Source organism: Hyperolius riggenbachi, chromosome 7, assembly GCF_040937935.1.
Source record: "Hyperolius riggenbachi isolate aHypRig1 chromosome 7, aHypRig1.pri, whole genome shotgun sequence".
Classification (NCBI taxonomy): Eukaryota; Metazoa; Chordata; class Amphibia; order Anura; family Hyperoliidae; genus Hyperolius; species Hyperolius riggenbachi.
Genome location: NC_090652.1, coordinates 90971432 through 90991329, shown reverse-complemented (window position 1 = coordinate 90991329; position 19898 = coordinate 90971432). Strand labels below are relative to the sequence as shown.

Here is a 19898-nt window from a genome sequence, read left to right as displayed (position 1 = left end):
GATTTACTGGGACTAGTAGCAGAAGATCCAGATGATGGAGGAGGACAGCGAGGGACTGATTGGCCTGAAGGAGGCTAAAGGAAGCCCCAGGTATGTATAAAACTTTTTTTTTAATTTGTAGTCACCAAACCAGATCTTAGCAACATATCAAATTATTTGATTTCATGAGCAAAGAGAGTGCATACATTTGCATAAACCAGCATCAATGCAGAATTATTTCCATCTCATTGACCATCTCTATTAGTGACACGGCTACACATCAGGCTTTATACTTACAGCATAGATGTTATTTAGTATATATAAGAGATTCCTGTGTACACATCATATATACAGTCACAATCAGATGTGTATATCTGACTTTAAAAATACGGGAACTGCTTTATTGAAGCAGCACAAGTAACTATTTTTTGATTCGTTTATTTAATTTTTATGGACTAAGCACAGCTATTACTGTATGTATAAATTATTTATGATGACTATTATCTGAGAAATAGAACATTTTATCATATTTTCTATTTTAATTACAGTTTAAATGCATTTGGAGTCGGTGTCGGTGCATTTTTTCCCGACTCCGACTCCAGGCACCCAAAATTGCTCAATGAATGGATACTGCCTGCCTGCAAAGTGATGACTGAAACTAAGAGAAATTATCATTTACTTCTAGAAAATGCTGCACGTGGCTTAAGTGTGAATTCCCTTGGCTAATAAGTATTGATTTTGCTTTAATGAGCTGCCTTAATGTGCTGAATGCTTGCAGCCATCTGAGGCAGGGGTCACACTTGAGAGGATCATACGCGGTTTTCCCTCATACAGAATCGCACAAGAGTTGCACATGTTAATCAATGGGATTGTTCACATCTAATGTGCTCCTGCATGTGGGGAAAAAACTTGCAGCATAGTATCACACGTATGATTCCGCTTTGCCGACAGTCAGCTGCTGTCAGCTGACTGTGTGTGATTTTTAAAATGCGCATTGCAAACAATGGATCATCTATAGAAAGCCGCCGTGTGTTCCTGCTGCTGTAAATGTGAACCCTTCTTACGGGAGGGTTCACACAGCATGCAGGAATTGCGCACATCATTTTCCTGCACCTCTCGCGTTCATCTGCGTGAAAATGGTGCAAGTAGCAAGTTTCAGGCCGTGCTCCAGCAGACCAATGTTACGCTGCAGAATGGTGAATGTAGACAGCAGATGAATGGATGATGTCACTGATTTCAGAAGTCTGACCAGTGATTGGCAGAAGTGATCTAATGAGATTTGAATAATTCTAGATTGCATGCAGATTTCTTGAAAATTATGTGCAACTTGCAATTTGGCCAATCGAACGCACTTCCTGTTCGTTTTTGATTGCCCACGGTCCAATACAGTGTGCATTATTTTTGCCTGCAAGCTGGAATTATAAGCATCACTTTGGCCATTCCGTTATATAATACCTTGTGTCTTCTGGTTTCTCAGGACCCGCTAGTGTTTGCAGAGCAGCCCTCTGTGAAGCTGTGCTGTCAGCTTTGCTGCAGTGTGTTCAAAGACCCAGTTATCACCACATGTGGGGTAAGTAGAAGCCACGCTGTTCATGGATTTCAGGTAATGATGGTCCTATCTGTCTCTTATAACATACATTACCTTATACTGTAGCTCACTCTCCGACACACAATATCCATGTTTGATGCAGCCGATCCAGAGAAATTCCCTTCAGAATAGTCAGTCACATGGCCTAAACATCCCTACAGCAAGCTGGTACACAGTAGATATTTCCCATCTTGAGAGTAGCTCTCAGTGTCTACCTCTATTCTCGACATTGTGGCGCATTGGAGGTTTGTATTGGCAGGTGTTCATAGGTCAGGAACTCCCTGCATTTGGACTATAAGACGCAATGACTTTTCCCCCCCACTTTTGGGGGAGAAAAAGTGAGTCTTCTAGTCCAAATAATACAGTAACTCCTTTGGCCAGCACTGCAGCTGCAGTAGATTCTTGTCATTATCAGATGTTACTGAACACACAGAGTTAATCTTTTGCCAGTGGGGAGAGGTCAGGGGATTCGTCCTCACAGGGAGATACCATCAGGAATACTGGTTGCTTAATATTGGGAGTACTCCCACACCCCCACTTTTGGAGAGCAGTAGACTGAATTAAAGCATATCTAGCAGATGGAAGAACTGGCCTAACTGATTCATTATAAGGAAGAACAGTATAGGCAAGTCCCCGACTTACAAACGACCCACTGATACGAACAACATGGATTCCATCATTCTGTGGGAACAATTGAAAAATTAGTCTTGTAGTTTTTGAGAAAATGAATGTTGAAAAATTCAAAGAAAAATGGCTTTTAAATGTATAAGAAGGTACAGTGGGCAGAGGTGACACTGGAGGCACAGGTGGACACAGAGGAGGTACGGGGACAGAGATGGCACAGTGTTCCAACTTAAGAACAGATTCAGGTTAGTCCCTATCTCGTATGTTAACTGGGGACTACCTGTACAGATTCACCTGGACGCCGTGAAGCAAAGAAGAATGCAAAAATCCCATGGCCCTCTTGTGTGCCTCGATTTGGTCTACTAACAGCGACCCCATGGCATTGCATTGACTACCCCCCTCGGATAATGCGATAAAAACAGCGCAATCTAGCTACCCTGGGTCCCATTCACACTTTGAGCCTATTCACACTGGCCATGGCACAGCCAGATAAGTTCAACTCTGCTCCAACCCCTCATCCTACAGCCATTTATACCACTGATGGTGCAACAATATACAATAATTTTTTTCTGGAAACATTTTCATACTGTGCTGTCTTTACTTGTGTATAGGGAACAGGGCATCGCTGAACTGCATGTCATCAGGACCATCTCTCAGTACCACGTACTGTACAGACAACTAAAGAGAAACTAAAGAACATAATGAACAACATTAATTATTTTTTTTTATTTTTTTTACAATATTTAATTATAAATTACTTAGTCATTGTTTGCCCATTGTAAAATCTCTCCTCACCTTGATTTACATTCTGAAACTGGTGGTGACATCTTTACTTCTGTCAGGTGGTCATTCAGGAATGTTCAGTTACTGAGAGTTCTAAAGCCAGCCAGTAGAAAATATATCTGGTCTCCCAGAATTCTCGGTGGGGTAATTTCACATAATCAGGCTAGACCAGGGGTCGGGAACCTCTTTGGCTGAGAGCCATAAACGTCACATATTTTAAAATGTAATTCCGTGAGAGCCATACAATGTTTCAAACTGGGACAGTAGAGCTCATGTCCCTGTTGCCATGGTGATGTGTATACAGTTGATCCTCCTACAAAGTCATTGGACCTGACAGGGTCCAGGGTGGGACAATTGGTAAGTGGTGCATGTAGCGTGCCTACTTAATAAATTTTACTTGTGCTGTCACACTAAGCGGCGCTACATGAGCAGTGTAGCTTAGTGAATCAACCCCTAACTATGAGCCAGATGTAGCAATCAAAAGAGCCACATCTGGCTCCCAAGCCATAAGTTCCCTACCCATGGCCTAGACTATGCCTCACTAAGAGGGTCTGGCTACATACCAATATACAGCAATATATAGTTATAGGAAGTGTTTTTGATGCTGAAGCTGAAAATCTACCACGGGTTTCCCAAATAATTTACTGCATTGTACTATATGTCACTACAGAACCTCTTTAATGCAAAGATATGTCATGGCAGTTTGATTTCTTCACTTTTTTGGTGTGTGTACTGGTATGTTTTAATTTGTGCTGATTCAGTGTAATGACGAGGACAATCGGCTGTCATCAGGGGCGTAGGAATAGGCCCTGCAGCCCCTGCGCCCGCGGGGGCCCCCCCCCCCCCCTGGGGCCCGCTTGGGGTCGTTTTGTGGGTGCTGGAGGGGTGGCAGCATGAGGGGAAAGCCTTGCCCACAGTCGGCGGGGAGAGGGGTAGTTCCCCCCTCTCCCTCACCTCGGGGCTCTCCCCTCTGTGCTCCCCTCCAGCTAGTAAGTGTCTGTGGGGCTGTGGTGGGCAGCGAGTGGCGGGCAGATACATACCTGCTTCCGTGCGTTCCATCGCCGACTTCTCCCTCTAGCGGCTGACGTCACTTCCGGAAGTGACGTCAGCCGCTAGAGGGAGAAGTCTCCGATGGAACGCACGGAAGCAGGTATGTATCTGCCCGCCGCTCGCTGCCCACCACAGCCCCACACACTTACGAGCTGGAGGGGAGCACAGAGGGGAGAGCCCCAAGGTGAGGGAGAGGGGGGAACTACCCCTCTCCCCGCCGACTGTGGGCAAGGCTTTCCCCTCATGCTGCCACCCCTCCAGCATCCACAAAACGACCCCAAGCGGGCCCCAGGGGGAGGGGGGGGGGCCCGCTCTGAAAATCTGCAGGGGGGGCCCGGTGGGGCCTAGTTACGCGCCTGGCTGTCATGATAAAGATCAGTCACTGTAGGAGGAAGTTGGAATTCTTTACCCCTGACTTGATAAGAATGTAAAATGTTCCTGCTTGTCTGGCATGCATCTGGGAATTGCCCGAGTGTCAGACGATGTGGCTGTTTATCATTCACTAGTAAGAGCGCGTGTGCTCACCCAGGGGTAGAAGCTGCACCAGGAAGTGACATTCTTATTGTGCCAAATGTTAGGGCTTTTTATTACTAAGCATTTTATGTTACTTCCAAGTATATAATACGTGATGAGTTAAAGCGGAACTCCAGATGTGTGTTTTCCTTCTTAGGTTTTTTAGAATAGGGAAGGGTTGGAGCATGTTTTTATTGTTGTCTTTGTCTTCATTTGTGAGATTTCTCCGAGGCAGAGGATCAGCAGGACAGCAAGGCTTTGGCACCCTCCATATTGCTGTCACTTCAGGTTTTCTTTAACCTGTTAGATTCTCCCAAATTAGTGACATGAATTGTTAATTTTAATCTTTCAAATGGTGTGGAAGATGTCAGCACTAAATTAATATCTAATAATAATAACAACCTAGGATCAGGACCTGATTTTTAGTGATAAAATAAATTAGCACTGCCTGGTCTGTGTGGGACCAGGACCATGTTGTCCCGAGAATTACTGATTTAGTACTGGTCCAATCCCTACCCCATAGTGCCATATCTTTCCCTGCCATTCACTGATGATGTCCAAAGCAGGCTGTCTACTTGTTGTATTAGTGTGACTCTAGAATATGTAAGCTATAGGCTCATTATACACCAGCGGTTGTGGATGTGAGCCTGGCTTCAGGGTCATAAACATATAATTTGCATATTCTGTAGTGATGCATTGTGGGAAGCCACAGTTGCTCACTTAAATTGCAAATGCCTTCTGTTTTAAGAAGATAAATTACACTGAGCATTGCATTTTAGTAGGAGGGCTTTTGGTCTCTTTTAGTCCTCTATACTTTCCTAGTAGTTCTGGGTCACTCTGAGCTGCTTGGGTATACTGTTGATTTATTTGTCTGATAGAGAATCCCTCCCCCACAGCCCAGCCCAGTCTTTACTTGTAGCTCCCCTATTGACAGCATAGGATTGGCTAACATGCCATCACCATATGGTTACTATACAGGCTGAGGAATGCTAAACCAAATTGGTCCTGTGTTACATCTACAGCTTTTCGTTAAACGCTTTCACTTTGGCCTGCAGTGCCAGTTGTGGGTTAACCAGATTGGCTAAAGCACAGGTTCACGTAGGTTTGGATTGGCTATGACACTAAATCTAAGCACATGCATGCGCCAGCAAGCACTTCCACCATCCCTTAGGCCAGTGTTTCTCAACATTTTATTGGTTTGTACCCCTATTAAAACCCTGTACTCACCAAGTACCCCCTAGCATAGTAAACATTATCTCAAGTACCCCTTGACAAATATATATTTAATCCTAGTACATGATACTTGGTTCCTAAACCATTTCCAAGCATTTACTATTGCTTTTAATTAGTTAAAATACAAATCTGGTGTTGTTTAAATAAAATTTATAATTGTCTTAAACTCTAAATTTGTTGTTCTTGGTTAAGTATATCACTCCTGAGTACCCCCTGGAACCAACAGAAGTACCCCCTGGGGTACGCGTACCACACGTTGAGAACCTAGGCCTTAGGCAATGCATGATGTAGCATGAAACCAGTCCGGTACTTGTGTTTTAGCCGGTTCAAGTAAAAGTCCAGGTTTCACTGATGTCAGAGGCATCTTTACTCTGGCTGTCCTGAAATCCTAATCCTCCTTACTAGCATTGGATCTCAAATTCTCTTCCCTGAGAGGTGATGTCTGCACCAGGTGGTAGACAGTACTATGGCTCATTCACTGATCCATGTGTCCATTGTAGGACTTTATAGATCTCCATCTTGTTATTGCCTCTGGAGTGTCCCATCTCCAAATACTGGCATGTCCTGGACTCTGCATTTGTGCACTTTTTATTGCTGGTGCATGCCGGTCTCTTGATCTACATGTATATAGAAAATAAGAGACACCAGGAGGCTTGTTGTCTGTTGACTGCCTTACATGCAGGTACAATTGGTTTGGTAAAGCATTTATGATTTAGAAATGGAAGACGGGGTAAATGCGAATCATCCAGAAAGTAATGCCAGTTTGAAAGAATATGTCTTGTCATGTGACTTCAGAACGTCCGTAACTGTTCCGCAGCATTACATGAATCCTATGCCTCTCAGTTTAGGTTGCTTTAAGGTGGAACTGAACTCTTGCACAGGACAGAAGGAAACCTAGAGAAATGCACCCTGTATGTATTTAGAGTTTAGCCTATTCCCCCCCCCCCCTCATCTGTAACTTATCACCACTGTAATTTGATCTCTCAGCTTTGACAGCTGGCTGCCTCGGCACATCGCCTAATTTGTAAACACGGGATGTTAACACTATGTCTGCTTCCATGAAAGTGGGAAGTATACACACTGCGGATTTGTTGCAGGATTTGTATCAGCTGTAACAAAGAAAGGCTTAGGCTTAAAATAAGTAATGCAATTTATTTTTCTGCCTTATGACCGGTGTTTCATTTAAAGACACTTAAAAATGCCAGAGTTCTATATGTGACTATTCAGTGATTGCAAGCAGGGCAGAGGACTGTGACAATTGCCTACATTGTCCAAGCTTAATACTAAGGGCTTGGAGCAGGAAAATGCATTAGCGAGCAGTGGGAATTTTGGCTGCTTTAAAAGTGGGGTAACAATCAGTAGTGCAAGTATTCGGCATTATTGATCAGTCATTTACAGTGCAGCCAGAGCTCCGTATGTGACTGTTCAGTGAATGTAAGCAGAACAGAAGTCTGTCACTATTGCCTGGCTTGTCCAAGCTTTATATTAAGGGCTCGGAGTGGAAAATGAATGAGCAGAGCAGTGAGGATTTTGGCAGCATTCATTTAGAGGACAGCGATGTGTTATTTGGCACTGGGCTGTGGCTGTTGGCTGTACATTGCTTTGTACACCTGTAGCCACAGCTTTGTTTCCCATCTGTGCTTAATGGCTGCTCGTAGCTGGGAAAATTGTTCATTTCTGCTGACCGCTACCCTTTCTCACATCCAGAGGATCTGACATGAGCTTTTCATTTGTTTCAAAAGCTGTTTGTATTTTTATCATGCTTATTATTATTATTTTTAGTATTTATATAGCGCCAACATCTTCCGCAGCGCTGTACAGAGTATAGTCTACTCTAGTCACTAATTGTCCCTCAAAGGAGCTCACAATCTAATCCCTACCAGAGTCCTATGTCTATGTGTGTATTGTGTAGTGTATGTATTGTAGTCTAGGGTCAATTTTAGGGGGGGGGGCAATTAACGTATCTGTATGTTTTTGGGATGTGGGAGGAACCCGGCGTGCCCGGAGGAAACCCATGCAGACACGGGAGAACATACAAACTCCTTGCAGATATTAGGATTCAAACCGGGGACCCAGTGCTGCAAGGCGAGAGTGCTAATCCCTACACCACCGTGCTGCTTAAAGAGAAACCATAACCAAGAATTGAACTTTATCCCAATCAGTAGCTGACGCCCCCTTTCCCATTAGAAATCTTTTCATTTTCACAAACTGATCATCACGGGGTTCTGTATGGCTCATATTGTGGTGAAACCCCTCCCACAGTGTGATGTCAGGACCATGTTCTGACATCACACTGTGGGAGCCTTGTTGCATTGTGGGAAATGACAGCTGTTTCCAACTACCAAAAAAAGCAAGCAGCATCTCTTTCCACTGACATCACCTGCCAGCAGTAAAAATGTCACCATGTGATAAATGTCAGAATGTAAATCAGGGAGAGGAGAGATTTTACAATGGGAAAATACTGACTAAATCATTTATATATAATTTATTGTAAAAATGAAGCACTTTTTAATTACATTATTTTCACTGGAGTTCCTCTTTAAAGGAACATAGAGAATCTGTAACAAAAAAAAGTTCCCCTTGGGACGGGGAAGCCTCAGGGTCCCAATGAGGCTTCCCTCTCCCCTGCAGCTGCAGGCAGTCCAGCGCTGGCTCCCCCGAAAAGTCCCAGAATCCTCCCTCGACAAGCCTGACAAGTGCTAGTAAGCGCTGATTTATTTACCTCTCCTGGCTCCAGCGGGGGCGCTATTGCTGCTCTCCGCACAGAGATAGGTGAAAATAGCTGATCTCTGTCGGGTCTGCTCTACTGCGCAGGAGACTTGCGCATGCGCAGTAGAGCGGCCTGACGGAGATCAGCTATTTCCGCCTATCTCCGTGTGGAGAGCCGATACTGCGCCTGTGCTGGAGCCGGGGAGGTACATATTTACATCCCTGCCGTTCCGGGAGGATTTTCGCCGCCACCGTGGGACCAAGGAGGACGGGGGAAGCCTCAATAGGATCCGGAGGCTTCCCCACCCGAGGTGAGTACACCCGAGGGAAGGTTTTCTTCGTTACAGGTTTTCTTTAAAGTGTACCAGAGATCAAAAGCAATAAAGATTTGATACTTACCCGGGGCTTCCTTCAGCCCCATAACCACGTGTGAGTCCCTCGCTGTCTGCTGTTCAGCGACAATCAGCCCCGGTAACAGGCTCTGTCGGGTCCAGTCAGGCTGATATTGGTCGCATCAGTTGATTGCACATGCTGCAAGATGTATGGCCGACTTGCTCGATCAGGAGCGTGGTGGTAACGGCGTACAAACGCGACAAAACCCCTGGCACCGTCGCCCCTAATGTTAAATGTCCCCCCGTGCCCATTGCAAGTGATACATTACCTCTCCGTGGCCTCTAAAGATGCCCAACTGACCTCTAAAGATGCCCTCTAATGATACAATTTTTTTTAATGTACAATCTTAACCATTTGATGTTTTTGAGACAATATATCTTTCCCAGAGACTTCTACTTAGCTCCAGAGGCGTAGATATATGTATCTCGCTGCGATCACCGCTGTGTGCGCTCCCGCCTGTCACCGACTGTTAGTACACAGATCAGTGAATGGGAACACAGTTTGCATTCACCGATCTAAGTTCCTGTGATTAATGATCACAGGTCTTTTTGCAACTATGGGGTTGTAATTAGTGACGGACGCAAAACGGATAAAATACACTTTTATTTCCAAATAAAAATTGTCGCTATACATTGTACTAGGGACATATTTTAAACGTTGTAATAACTGGGGCAAATAACATGTATGGGTTTTATCCACTGTAACCTATTTTATTTTAAAATTATAATGGCCGAAAACTGAAAAATATTTTTTTATTATTATTATTTCCTTTAAAATGCATGTACAATAAAATAATTCTTAGCAAAACGTACCACCCAAAGAAAGCCTAAAGGAACATACACACATCTGATTTTTCCAAACAACCGGTCGTTTAGACCGATCGTTTGGACGTCAAATCAGGCGTGTGTACAAATGATTGTTCAGCCTGTAAATTGCTCTGGTCCATAAGGGGAAAACCCCCTTCGTGGTTAACTGGTTAAGGTGCCCATTAATGGTCCAATTCCGTGGCCAATCGATCGTTTCCAATGATGATTGGTTTTGCACATTAACAGCTGAATTCCTGCTAATCAATCTGATCGATGGGAACAATCTGAAAAACTAATTGATTCCATTAACGTGAATTTGTCCGTTAATGAGCATGACTGATCGTTCCTTATTGATTACCACAGAAAGGATCGATAGGCTGCAAAGTTGTACCGTTAATGGTCACCTTTACCATTTCTATTTAGTATGAGTAATTACTTACACCATTCTTGCAACGTGTATTCACCCAGTTTTCCCTTCTTCTACATAATTTTGGTAAAAAAAAGATTGTATCATTAGTGGGCTCCTGTTTGTGGGGGGCATCATCAGCAATACGCTGATCAAGGTGTATAATAATTGTCCCCTCAACCACCAAATTACATAGCAGCTCTCAGTTCATGCCTCACACTACATATGAATGTGACCTTGATGCTCATATGGCAGGTCTGGTTTTTTCATCAGCTAGTGCCGGGCGATGCTGCGGATGCTTGCAAAGACTGACATTAAGCTTCATCTCCCAAAGTGCCCCTTTCCTAATATATAAAATTATTTCTCCCTATTTCTATAAAACTATTTCTCCCTCCACACACATAAAGCTACCCCAGTGAATCCTACATTAGTCAGTTTTTCTGTGCATTTCCTACACAAGAAAACTGAAGTCGCTCCTGTGCAGGGAAATGCTCAGGCATTCAGTGTGCATGTGTGACAGACGGTCCTGTGTAGAGGAAGGCGCAGGCTGTCAGTGTGCATGTGTGACAGACACACTCCTGTGCAGGGGAAGACACAGGCTGTCAGTGTGCATGTGTTACAGACTCGCTCCTGTGCAGAGGGAGGAGCAGGGTGTCAGTGTGCATGTGTGACAGACACACTCCTGTGCAGGGGAAGACACAGGCTGTCAGTGTGCATGTGTGACAAACACACTCCTGTGCAGGGGAAGACACAGGCTGTCAGTGTGCATGTGTGACAAACACACTCCTGTGCAGGGGAAGACACAGGCTGTCAGTGTGCATGTGTGACAAACACACTCCTGTGCAGGGGAAGACACAGGCTGTCAGTGTGCATGTGTGACAAACACACTCCTGTGCAGGGGAAGACACAGGCTGTCAGTGTGCATGTGTGACAAACACACTCCTGTAATGGGGAAGTCACAAGCTGCCAGTGCACATAAGAGTCGAGTCATTAGAAGGCCCTTTTCCAGGCCAAGCTATGGAAAGTATTGCAGCAGGAAGTGGTCAGGTTTTTGTCCAGTATTATTGCACAAGAGTTTGCAGCTGTGCTCTTCAGGAAGGGGGCCTGGAGTCTATTTTCTGTCAAGGCTGAGGGAATGTGCTGCCTGTAACTGACCAGCAGAGAGCTCAGTGAAAGTATGGCTGATACTATTATTATATTCTGGCTGGTACATGAAAATGATCTGCTGCAGAGATGACTACAGCATTTTCTCATGACTCGTGCTTCAGTTTTGAAACCCCATTATTCTCAGAACAGAAAAGAGGAAGCAAACCAGGAATGTTGCCATACTGGGGAAATTGTGAGAATCTGAGCAGGAACTGCTGAGCTCTGCTGAGCTGGTTGTGGGGGCAGCAGAGATTTGGCACTCTTGAGTTTTATTATTGGCAATAAAATATACATCACTGCAGAGTAATACCAACAGGTTTCGTAATGCAGAGGTGCCTAGGTACTCTTCAGTAAGCAAACATCACCCGGCTTTTCCTGTTTAGTAAGCCAGCACCTATTCAGTGCGGAGACCTTGGGCAAGACTCCTTAACACTGCTCCTGCCTATAGAGCGCACCCTAGTGGCTGCAGCTCTGGCACTTTGAGTCCACCAGGAGAAAAGCGCGATATACATTTGCCTACATCTGATTACCCCATTTTCACAAGCTGATCAGCTGTACCTACTGACAACGGTCGTGTGTAGGAGAACTCATGGAGAAGCATGTGATCAGTTTGGTCAGGTGATAGATATGTAAGCAGAGCTGTTGAGGCGGTACAAAAATCATCCAACTCAGACTCCTCAGTTATGAAACCTCCGACTCCTGGTACCCAAAATTGACTCCAACTCCCATGTCTAATTCTTACCAGGACTGTGGAGTTTGTACAAAAGTCATTCTACTCCGACTCCTCAGTCTATTGAAACCACTGACTCCAGGTACCCAAAATTACTCCGACTCTTCGACTCCGACTCCACAGCTCTGTATGCAAGTCTTTGATTTGCTAGTCATGATCATATGCTAAAGCAGGGGCTGTGATCAGCTGATCGAGCAAATCACATGCTTCTGCAAGAGTTCTCCAAGACATGACAATCACTAATCAAGATGTACCCCCAATACAGTGTATTGTATGTGAATGTGTGTGTTAGCTGCTTGTTATTGACCCTCTACTTCTCTCCTCTCCACAGCATACATTCTGCAGGAGGTGTGCCTTGACTTCCGGTAGGTAGCCTCTCACCAGGTTATGTATGGAATCCTGACCAATGTATTTGTGTTGTGTCTTCTGAGAATAAATGATAATGCTGCTTTTATTATGTGAGGCTGCAGTGTGTCTATTGCTGAGTCTGCTGCAAACTCAGCAATAGTTGCTTTTGAGAGGTTGGGATTTCCAGCCTGGAGCGGGCGCTAGAGTTTCCCATTTACTGCTGAAACTGGATGAGGATCCCCAAAGGCATTTTCCCATCAGCCAAGGAAAGCATGCCTGTTTATCTGTTGATGTTATGTGCTTGCATTCTCTTGTTCATTAGCTTGTAGAGTCCATTAACATAGATCTGTTTACGCTGAAAGCTTTGTTCTCCAAACGACATGTGGAAAAGCTGTTTTTGATCTAAATTTTTTAGGAGACCATTTATGATTGGCCTAATTGCTATCTCTGTTTTACCCCATACCAGAAAAGTGCCCCGTTGATAATGCCAAACTGACAGTGGTGGTGAATAACATTGCTGTTGCCGAACAAATAGGAGAACTTTTTATTCACTGTAAATACGGCTGCCGTCCTTGCGCCAATGGAAAGCCAACAACCTATGAAGTGGACCCACATGGCTGCCCCTTCACCATTAAACTAAGTGCCAGAAAGTAAGTGCCAGAAATGGAAGTGTTTCTTCTTTGTGTGACTGCAGTGGAGCATATCTGTTTTCCTCTGTATGTATCCTGTTATTGAAATAAGTGCTATATTGACTGTGCATTCCGTATCTACCAATGGGAGTCCGGCAGCCCCCTCAGCCAATGAGCAGATGCAACCACTGATTGTACAGACTATTGCTTACTAGGGATGATGAATGATATGCAAATACTTCCTAGTTTATGCAAATGTTATGTAAATTTTTATGCAAATACATGCAGCTTCAAATTGGACCAATCAATTAAAACCTGGGTTGGATTTTATTGGTTCATTTTCAAGCTGCATATATTTGCATACAATTTACATAAATTTGCATGAACTCAGAAGTATTTGCATATCATTGATCATCCCTATTGCTTACAGAAAATTCAGCCTTAGTGACACTAGTGTTGTTTTGCTTAAAAATATTGCAGTACATTCACTCACCTAAAGGATTATTAGGAACACCATACTAATACAGTGTTTGACCCCAGAACTGCCTTAATTCTACGTGGCATTGATTCAACAAGCTGCTGAAAGCATTCTTTAGAAATGTTTGCCCATATTGATAGGATAGCATTTTGCAGTTGATGGAGATTTGGGGGGATGCACATCCAGGGCACGAAGCTCCCGTTCCATCACATCCCAAAGATGCTCTATTGGGTTGAGATCTGGTGGACTGTGGGGGGCCTGGGGGCCATTTTAGTACAGTGAACTCATTGTTGTTTCCAAGAAACCAATTTGAAATGATTCGAGCTTTGTGACATGGTGACATCCTGCTGGAAGTAGCCATCAAAGGATGGGTACATGGTGGTCATGAAAGGATGGACATGGTCAGAAACAATGCTCAGGTAGCCTGTTGCATTTTAAACTATGACAAATTGGCACTAAGGAGCCTACAGTGTGCCAAGAAAACATCCCCCACACTATTACACCACCACCACCAGCCTGCACAGTGGTAACAAGGCATGATGGATCCATGTTCTCATTCTGTTTACGCCAATTTCTGACTCTATCGAGACTCATCAGACCAGGCAACATTTTTCCAGTCTTCAGCTATCCAGTTTTGGTGAGCTTGGGCAAATTGTAGCCTCTTTTCCCTATTTGTAGTGGAAATGAGTGGTACCCGGTGGGGTCTTCTGCTGTTGAAGACCATCCGCCTCAAGGTTGTGCATGTTGTGGCTTCACAAATGCTTTGCTGCATACCTCGGTTGTAACGAGTGGTTATTTCAGTCAACATTGCTCTTCTATCAGCTTGAATCAGTCGGCCCATTCTCCTCTGACCTCTAGCATCAACAAGGCATTTTCGCCCACAGGACTACCACATACTGGATGTTTTTCCCTTTTCACACCATTCTTTGTAAACCCTAGAAATGGTTGTGCGTGAAAATCCCAGTAACTGAGCAGATTGTGAAATACTCAGACCAGCCCATCTGGCACCAACAATCATGCCACACTCAAAATTGCTTAAATCACCTTTCTTTCCCATTCTGACGTTCAGATTGGAGTTCAGAAGATTGTCTTGACCAGGACCACACCCCTAAATGCATTGAAGCAACTGCCATGTGATTGGTTGATTAGATAATTGCATTAATGAGAAATTGAACAGGTGTTACTAATAATCCTTTAGGTGAGTGTAAGTGATCCTGCAAATCTTTCTCTCAAATCTGCAGTGTGCATCCTGTCTGTGATACCTCTGATATGCTAGGGTATATGCCTGTTGTCAAAATTGTCTCACCCAGTTTGAATTTCCTCAGGGACCATGAAGGCAGCTGTGATTATCGGCCGGTGCGGTGTCCTAATAACCCCAATTGCCCTCCGCTGCTAAAGATGAACCTGGAAGCCCACCTGAAGGAGTGTGAACACATCAAGTGCCCTCACTCCAAGTACGGGTAGGTAGACAACGGGGCACAGTTCACTTCACCCACAGGCACATCATGCTAGAACTCAGGGTTAGCTGGACATTAATGGAGAGGTGTCACAATATATAACTGTACACTTAAAGAGAACCAGAGACGAAGCACCCTCATGTATTTTACCATTGATATCAATGGGAACATGACAGTAAACACCTACTCTGCTCTTGGTTTCATACCTCTCTGCTATATCTGCCTGTTATCAGCCCTGATAAGAATCCCTGACTGAGCATTCAGTCTAGGTTTGCCCAGGATAATTATAGCTGAGTCTGTCTTCTGTGATGTCTTTTCAAGCCCAAGTCTGCCCCCTTGTGGCTTTGCTTTGCTGCTTCGAGGATAAATAGCAGGAAAGCAAAGCCACAAGGGGGCAGACTTGGGCTTGAAAAGACATCACAGAAGACAGACTCGGCTATAATCATCCTGGGCAAAGCTAGACTGAATGCTCAGTCGGAGATTCTTATCAGCAGAGTAGGTGTTTACTGTCATGTTCCCATTTATATATATATGGTAAAATACATGAGGGTGCTTCGTCTCTGGTTCACTCTTAAAGGATCATAGTCACAAAAAAATAGTAACATTTAAAACACATATTTATAGGAAGTACATGTCTCCCAGAGTCTAATGCACCATAAATAACTTTTCACCGATGTTGCTGTCGCTTAACTGCTTGTTGTTCCTGGGAAACTATATCTATGCTATGCAGGACTTTAGATAAAGTCACTTGCAGTTAGTGCTCAGACGTGTTCCCAAAGCCTGTTGAAGTGCCTAAATAATGAATAACTAGTTTTTTAACTGATCATTCAATGAAAGGATATTAAAAAAAAAAACCCACAACGTTCACTTTTTTTTTTTTTTTGTATAGAAAACTGTGATTCAGCTTTCTATGCAAGAATACGCCATCTAGTGGACAAATATAATAATGCTCTGCACCATAATATTTGTCCACTAAAAAAAATAAATATATAAATAAAAAACTCATGAAGTCCTTTCTGTACCCCCATGGCTAATCAGATAAAAAAAAAAAAAAAAAAAAAAAAAAACACGACAGTGACAGGATTTGAAATAGAATACATACATTTTTATGTTAGGGACTTCACTTTTTATATATACTTGCCATAAGGGTATACTATTGTTATTATGCAAATTAGGAGAAAGGTGTATTTTTTAAATGTTCTTATTATTCCCAATTAAATACATTTAGAGATAAAAATTCTTAGCAAAAAGTACCACTCAAAGAAAGCCCAATTTGTGGCAAAAAAAGGATAAATCATTTAGGTGTAACAAGTAGTGATAAAGTTACTGGCTAACAAATGGGAGGAGTGCTGAAATGTGAAAATTGCTCTAGTTTATGTGGGGAAAAACCCCTTAGTGGTGAACTAGTTAACGTGATATGGATAATTAATAGAACATTAGTAGCAGAGAAGACTCTCATATTTTTTTTTAGCTATATAGCTGTTTTTTTTATAACATTGCATAATTCTCTAATATTTGCAGTTTAGAAATTACACTCTGTATTTTAAACGATGAAATAGAGCAGAGCTATTGACACTTTGAACTTCCTGGCAGAAAAACCTTGAATAAAAAAGAAACAGTGAGAGACATGTTGAGATAAGTACTTCAGATAATAGCATTACTCTTTAATTAGTCAGAAAGCTGAGAGAAGCTTTTTTTTTGCATAGATGGCATTTGAAGTTTCTTAACTCTTCCTGTACTGAAAACAATATGAGAGTAATCTGTGCTGCTAATGCTCTATTTCTTAGCTGTGCTATACATACAAATCATTATATCATACATTTATTTTCACTTCAGATTCCCTTTAAAGAGACACTGAAGTGAAAAAAAAAGTATGAGATAATGTATTGTATGTGTAGCACGGATAATTACTAGAATATTAGTAGCAAAGAAAATATTCTCATTTTTTTATTTTCAGTTATATAGTTTTTTTTAATAACATTGCATTACTCGCTAATATTTGCAGTTTACACACTACTCAGCATTCTAAATGACTTTGCAGAGCAGGCCAGTGAACTTTTGAACCCCTTCTCAGCAGAGAAAAAGAAGATACAATCACTGACAGTTGAGCTAACAAGCTTCAGAACACAAAGCTCTCTGCAACTTTGAAAGTCGTGGAGCTCAATGGCTTTTTTTGCATAGATAACTGGAGTTTCTTAGCTCTTCCTGTACTGATAACAACATTAGTCTCATGTCTCTGCTTCTAATGTTTTATTTCTTAGTTGTACAACACATACAAATCATTATAGCATATTTTTTTTTTTCAGTTCAGTGTCTCTTTAACTACCTAAAGGCCGTGTCACGCCAACGGGCGTGACCGTGGCAGCAGCCCCAGGACCGCCTAACGCCAATTGGTGTCAAGTCCTGGGGCTGGCTGTTGCATGAGATCGCGCATCTCTGCTTCAGTCTCCCAGCGGCACTCGCCGTTCGGAGACTGTTGGCAAAACCGCCGTCTATAAACATTGTACAGCTCTGCGATCTACAGCAGCGCTGTACTGGGGACAGCCGTGTGACACGGCTGTCCCCCTGGGACACAGGAGAGCGATCGGCTGTCATAGACCGAAGCCTATGACAGCCGATCACCGTGATCGGCTGGCTGGGGGGAGGGAGGGTTTTTGTATAAATAAATAGTAAAATTTATTAGAAAAATAATTACATAAATATTTATTAAAAAAAATAAACACTAGGGAAGCGATCAGACCCCACCAGAGAGAGAGCTCTGTTGGTGAGGAGAAAAGGGGGAGGGGAATCACTTGTGTGCTGAGTTGTGCAGCCTTGCGGCAAGGCCTTAAAGCTGCAGTGGCCAATTTATAGAAAAATGGCCTGGTCTTTAGGGGGTTTAACACTGCGGTCCTCAAGTGGTTAAGGTAGTCAGTACAAATCTGACAGATGTTTAGGACTTAAGCCCAATCTACACGATACGATTCTTTGTACGATTCGATTACGATTCTATTTATGATCCGATTAAATCCAACATGTCCGATCGGGATTCGATTCAATTCGATTTGCCATATCAAAACAATGGCACCTTGAATTTAATTGAATCGAATCCCGATCGGACATGTCGGATTTAATCGGATCATAAATAGAATCGTAATCGAATCGTACAAAGAATCATATTGTGTACATTGGGCTTAAGAATCTCCTTATGCGGGATTTTCAGTATTTACTTTATTCTTTACAAAAGCACTATGTGAAAAAGATCTATATAAGGATGCCGGCCGGGCTTCTCGCTCGCTTGCCTGCTACTTTGGCAGTTGGACTGAGCAACTAATGTTTAAGAAGTACTTCTGAAAATAAACAAAATCCTGAGAATCCACCAAGAGGAGATCAGTGATGATCGTAATCAACAAATTATGATTTTGCTTAACCACTTGCCGACCGCACGCTTATACCGTGCGTCGGCAAAGTGGCAGCTGCAGGACAAGCGACGCAGTACTGCGTCGCCAGCTGCAGGCTGATTAATCAGGAAGCAGCCGCTCGCGCGAGCGGCTGCTTCCTGTCAAATCACGGCGTGGGGCTCCGTGAATAGCCTGCGGGCCGCCGATGGCGGCTCGCAGGCTAAATGTAAACACAAGCGGAAATAATCCGCTTTGTATACATTGTACGGCGCTGCTGCGCAGCAGCGCCGTAAGGCAGATCGGCGATCCCCAGCCAATCAGCGGCCGGGGATCGCCACCATGTGACAGGGGACGTCCTGTCACTGGCTGCACAGGACGGATAGCGACCTGTGCAGCCCGGATCTCCGGGGAAGGGAGGTAGGAGAGGGAGGGGGAGAATGTCGCCGCGGAGGGGGGCTTTGAGGTGCCCCCCCCCCGCAACATGCCTGCACGCAGACGCGATCAGACCCCCCCTGCACATCATCCCCATAGGGGGGAAAAAAGGGGGGCGATCTGATCGCTCTGCGTGCACCCTGATCTGTGCTGGGGGCTGCAGAGCCCACCCAGCACAGATCACATAATACAGCGCTGGTCCTTAAGGGGGGGTAAAGGGTGGGTCCTCAAGTGGTTAATTTCGCATACATATTTGCAATTGCGCTTATACGTAATTATGATTTGCAAATTCAATTGATTTTGTGAAGTCATTCGTAATTTAGCATAAAATTTTGCGAAATTTTGCGTAATTTCTTGCCGACTTTAACAGTGAATAGAAAAGCCCCCTTACATGCTATTGACACTGAAATTCCTACATATGTTAAGGATAATTGTGGGTATAAGTCACAAAAAGAATTTAGCAAAAAGACCTTGAATGTTTTTAGAAACTCGATTTTAATAATGCAAGTAAAAAAATGGTTTTTAAAATGACAGTTTAAAAACCATTTTTCTTTGCATATTTAAAATGGAGTTTCTCAAAAACTACAAGGTGTTTTTGAAAAATTCTTTTTGTGACTTATACCCACTATTCTGCTTAACAATTTTGGTAGCAATGGCATGTATGGGGGCTATGCTGTTAACCTCTAAAGTCAGCACAAAACTATGAGAAATTTCACGAAAATTACGTGAAATTTTGAAAAACTACTATTGCATACAAATTTAATTACAATTTTCTCTGAAATTTCGCATTACGATAACGATGCGTAATTGTGAATTTAGATGCAAAATTTCGCAGATGCAAAATTTCAGCCCACCACTGGAGGAGATGGGCTTGTTCAAAATCTTTCAGTTTTACTGCCTTACTAGTGTTGGTGTTCCAAATCGCCATTTAAAACACCAGAATATTCCCAACTGCCACTGTTAAGCACCACACAATCAGACAGGGTCAGGAGGATTTCACTGCTATGCAAATCGCATTGTGTTTCACCCCAATACATCCTCCTATCAAACCGGGAAGATGAAGTATCGGAGTCACATGAAATGCAACTTGAGACGCATAGCAGTGACCCTGTCCACTTGTTCAGTGCTGAACAGTGGCAGTCGGGAGTATTCTTTTGTTTTGAACTTTGAACACTCCTGCCTACTGTAGGTGACAGCAGTATAGGAAAAAGGTA

The 19898-nt window shown here is 43.4% G+C and overlaps 1 protein-coding gene across 4 annotated transcripts in view; it reads left to right on the top strand.

The window, feature by feature from the left end:
• TRAF7 (TNF receptor associated factor 7) overlaps positions 1-19898 on the top strand; it is a 108992-nt gene that overhangs the window by 63626 nt on the left and 25468 nt on the right. For all 4 annotated transcript variants that reach the window (XM_068244320.1, XM_068244322.1, XM_068244321.1 and 1 more), the window contains exons 6-9: positions 1457-1549; positions 12292-12325; positions 12775-12958; positions 14741-14875. In XM_068244320.1, coding sequence (XP_068100421.1) covers positions 1457-1549; positions 12292-12325; positions 12775-12958; positions 14741-14875 — 446 coding nt within the window. The remainder of the gene's footprint in view (positions 1-1456; positions 1550-12291; positions 12326-12774; positions 12959-14740; positions 14876-19898) is intronic.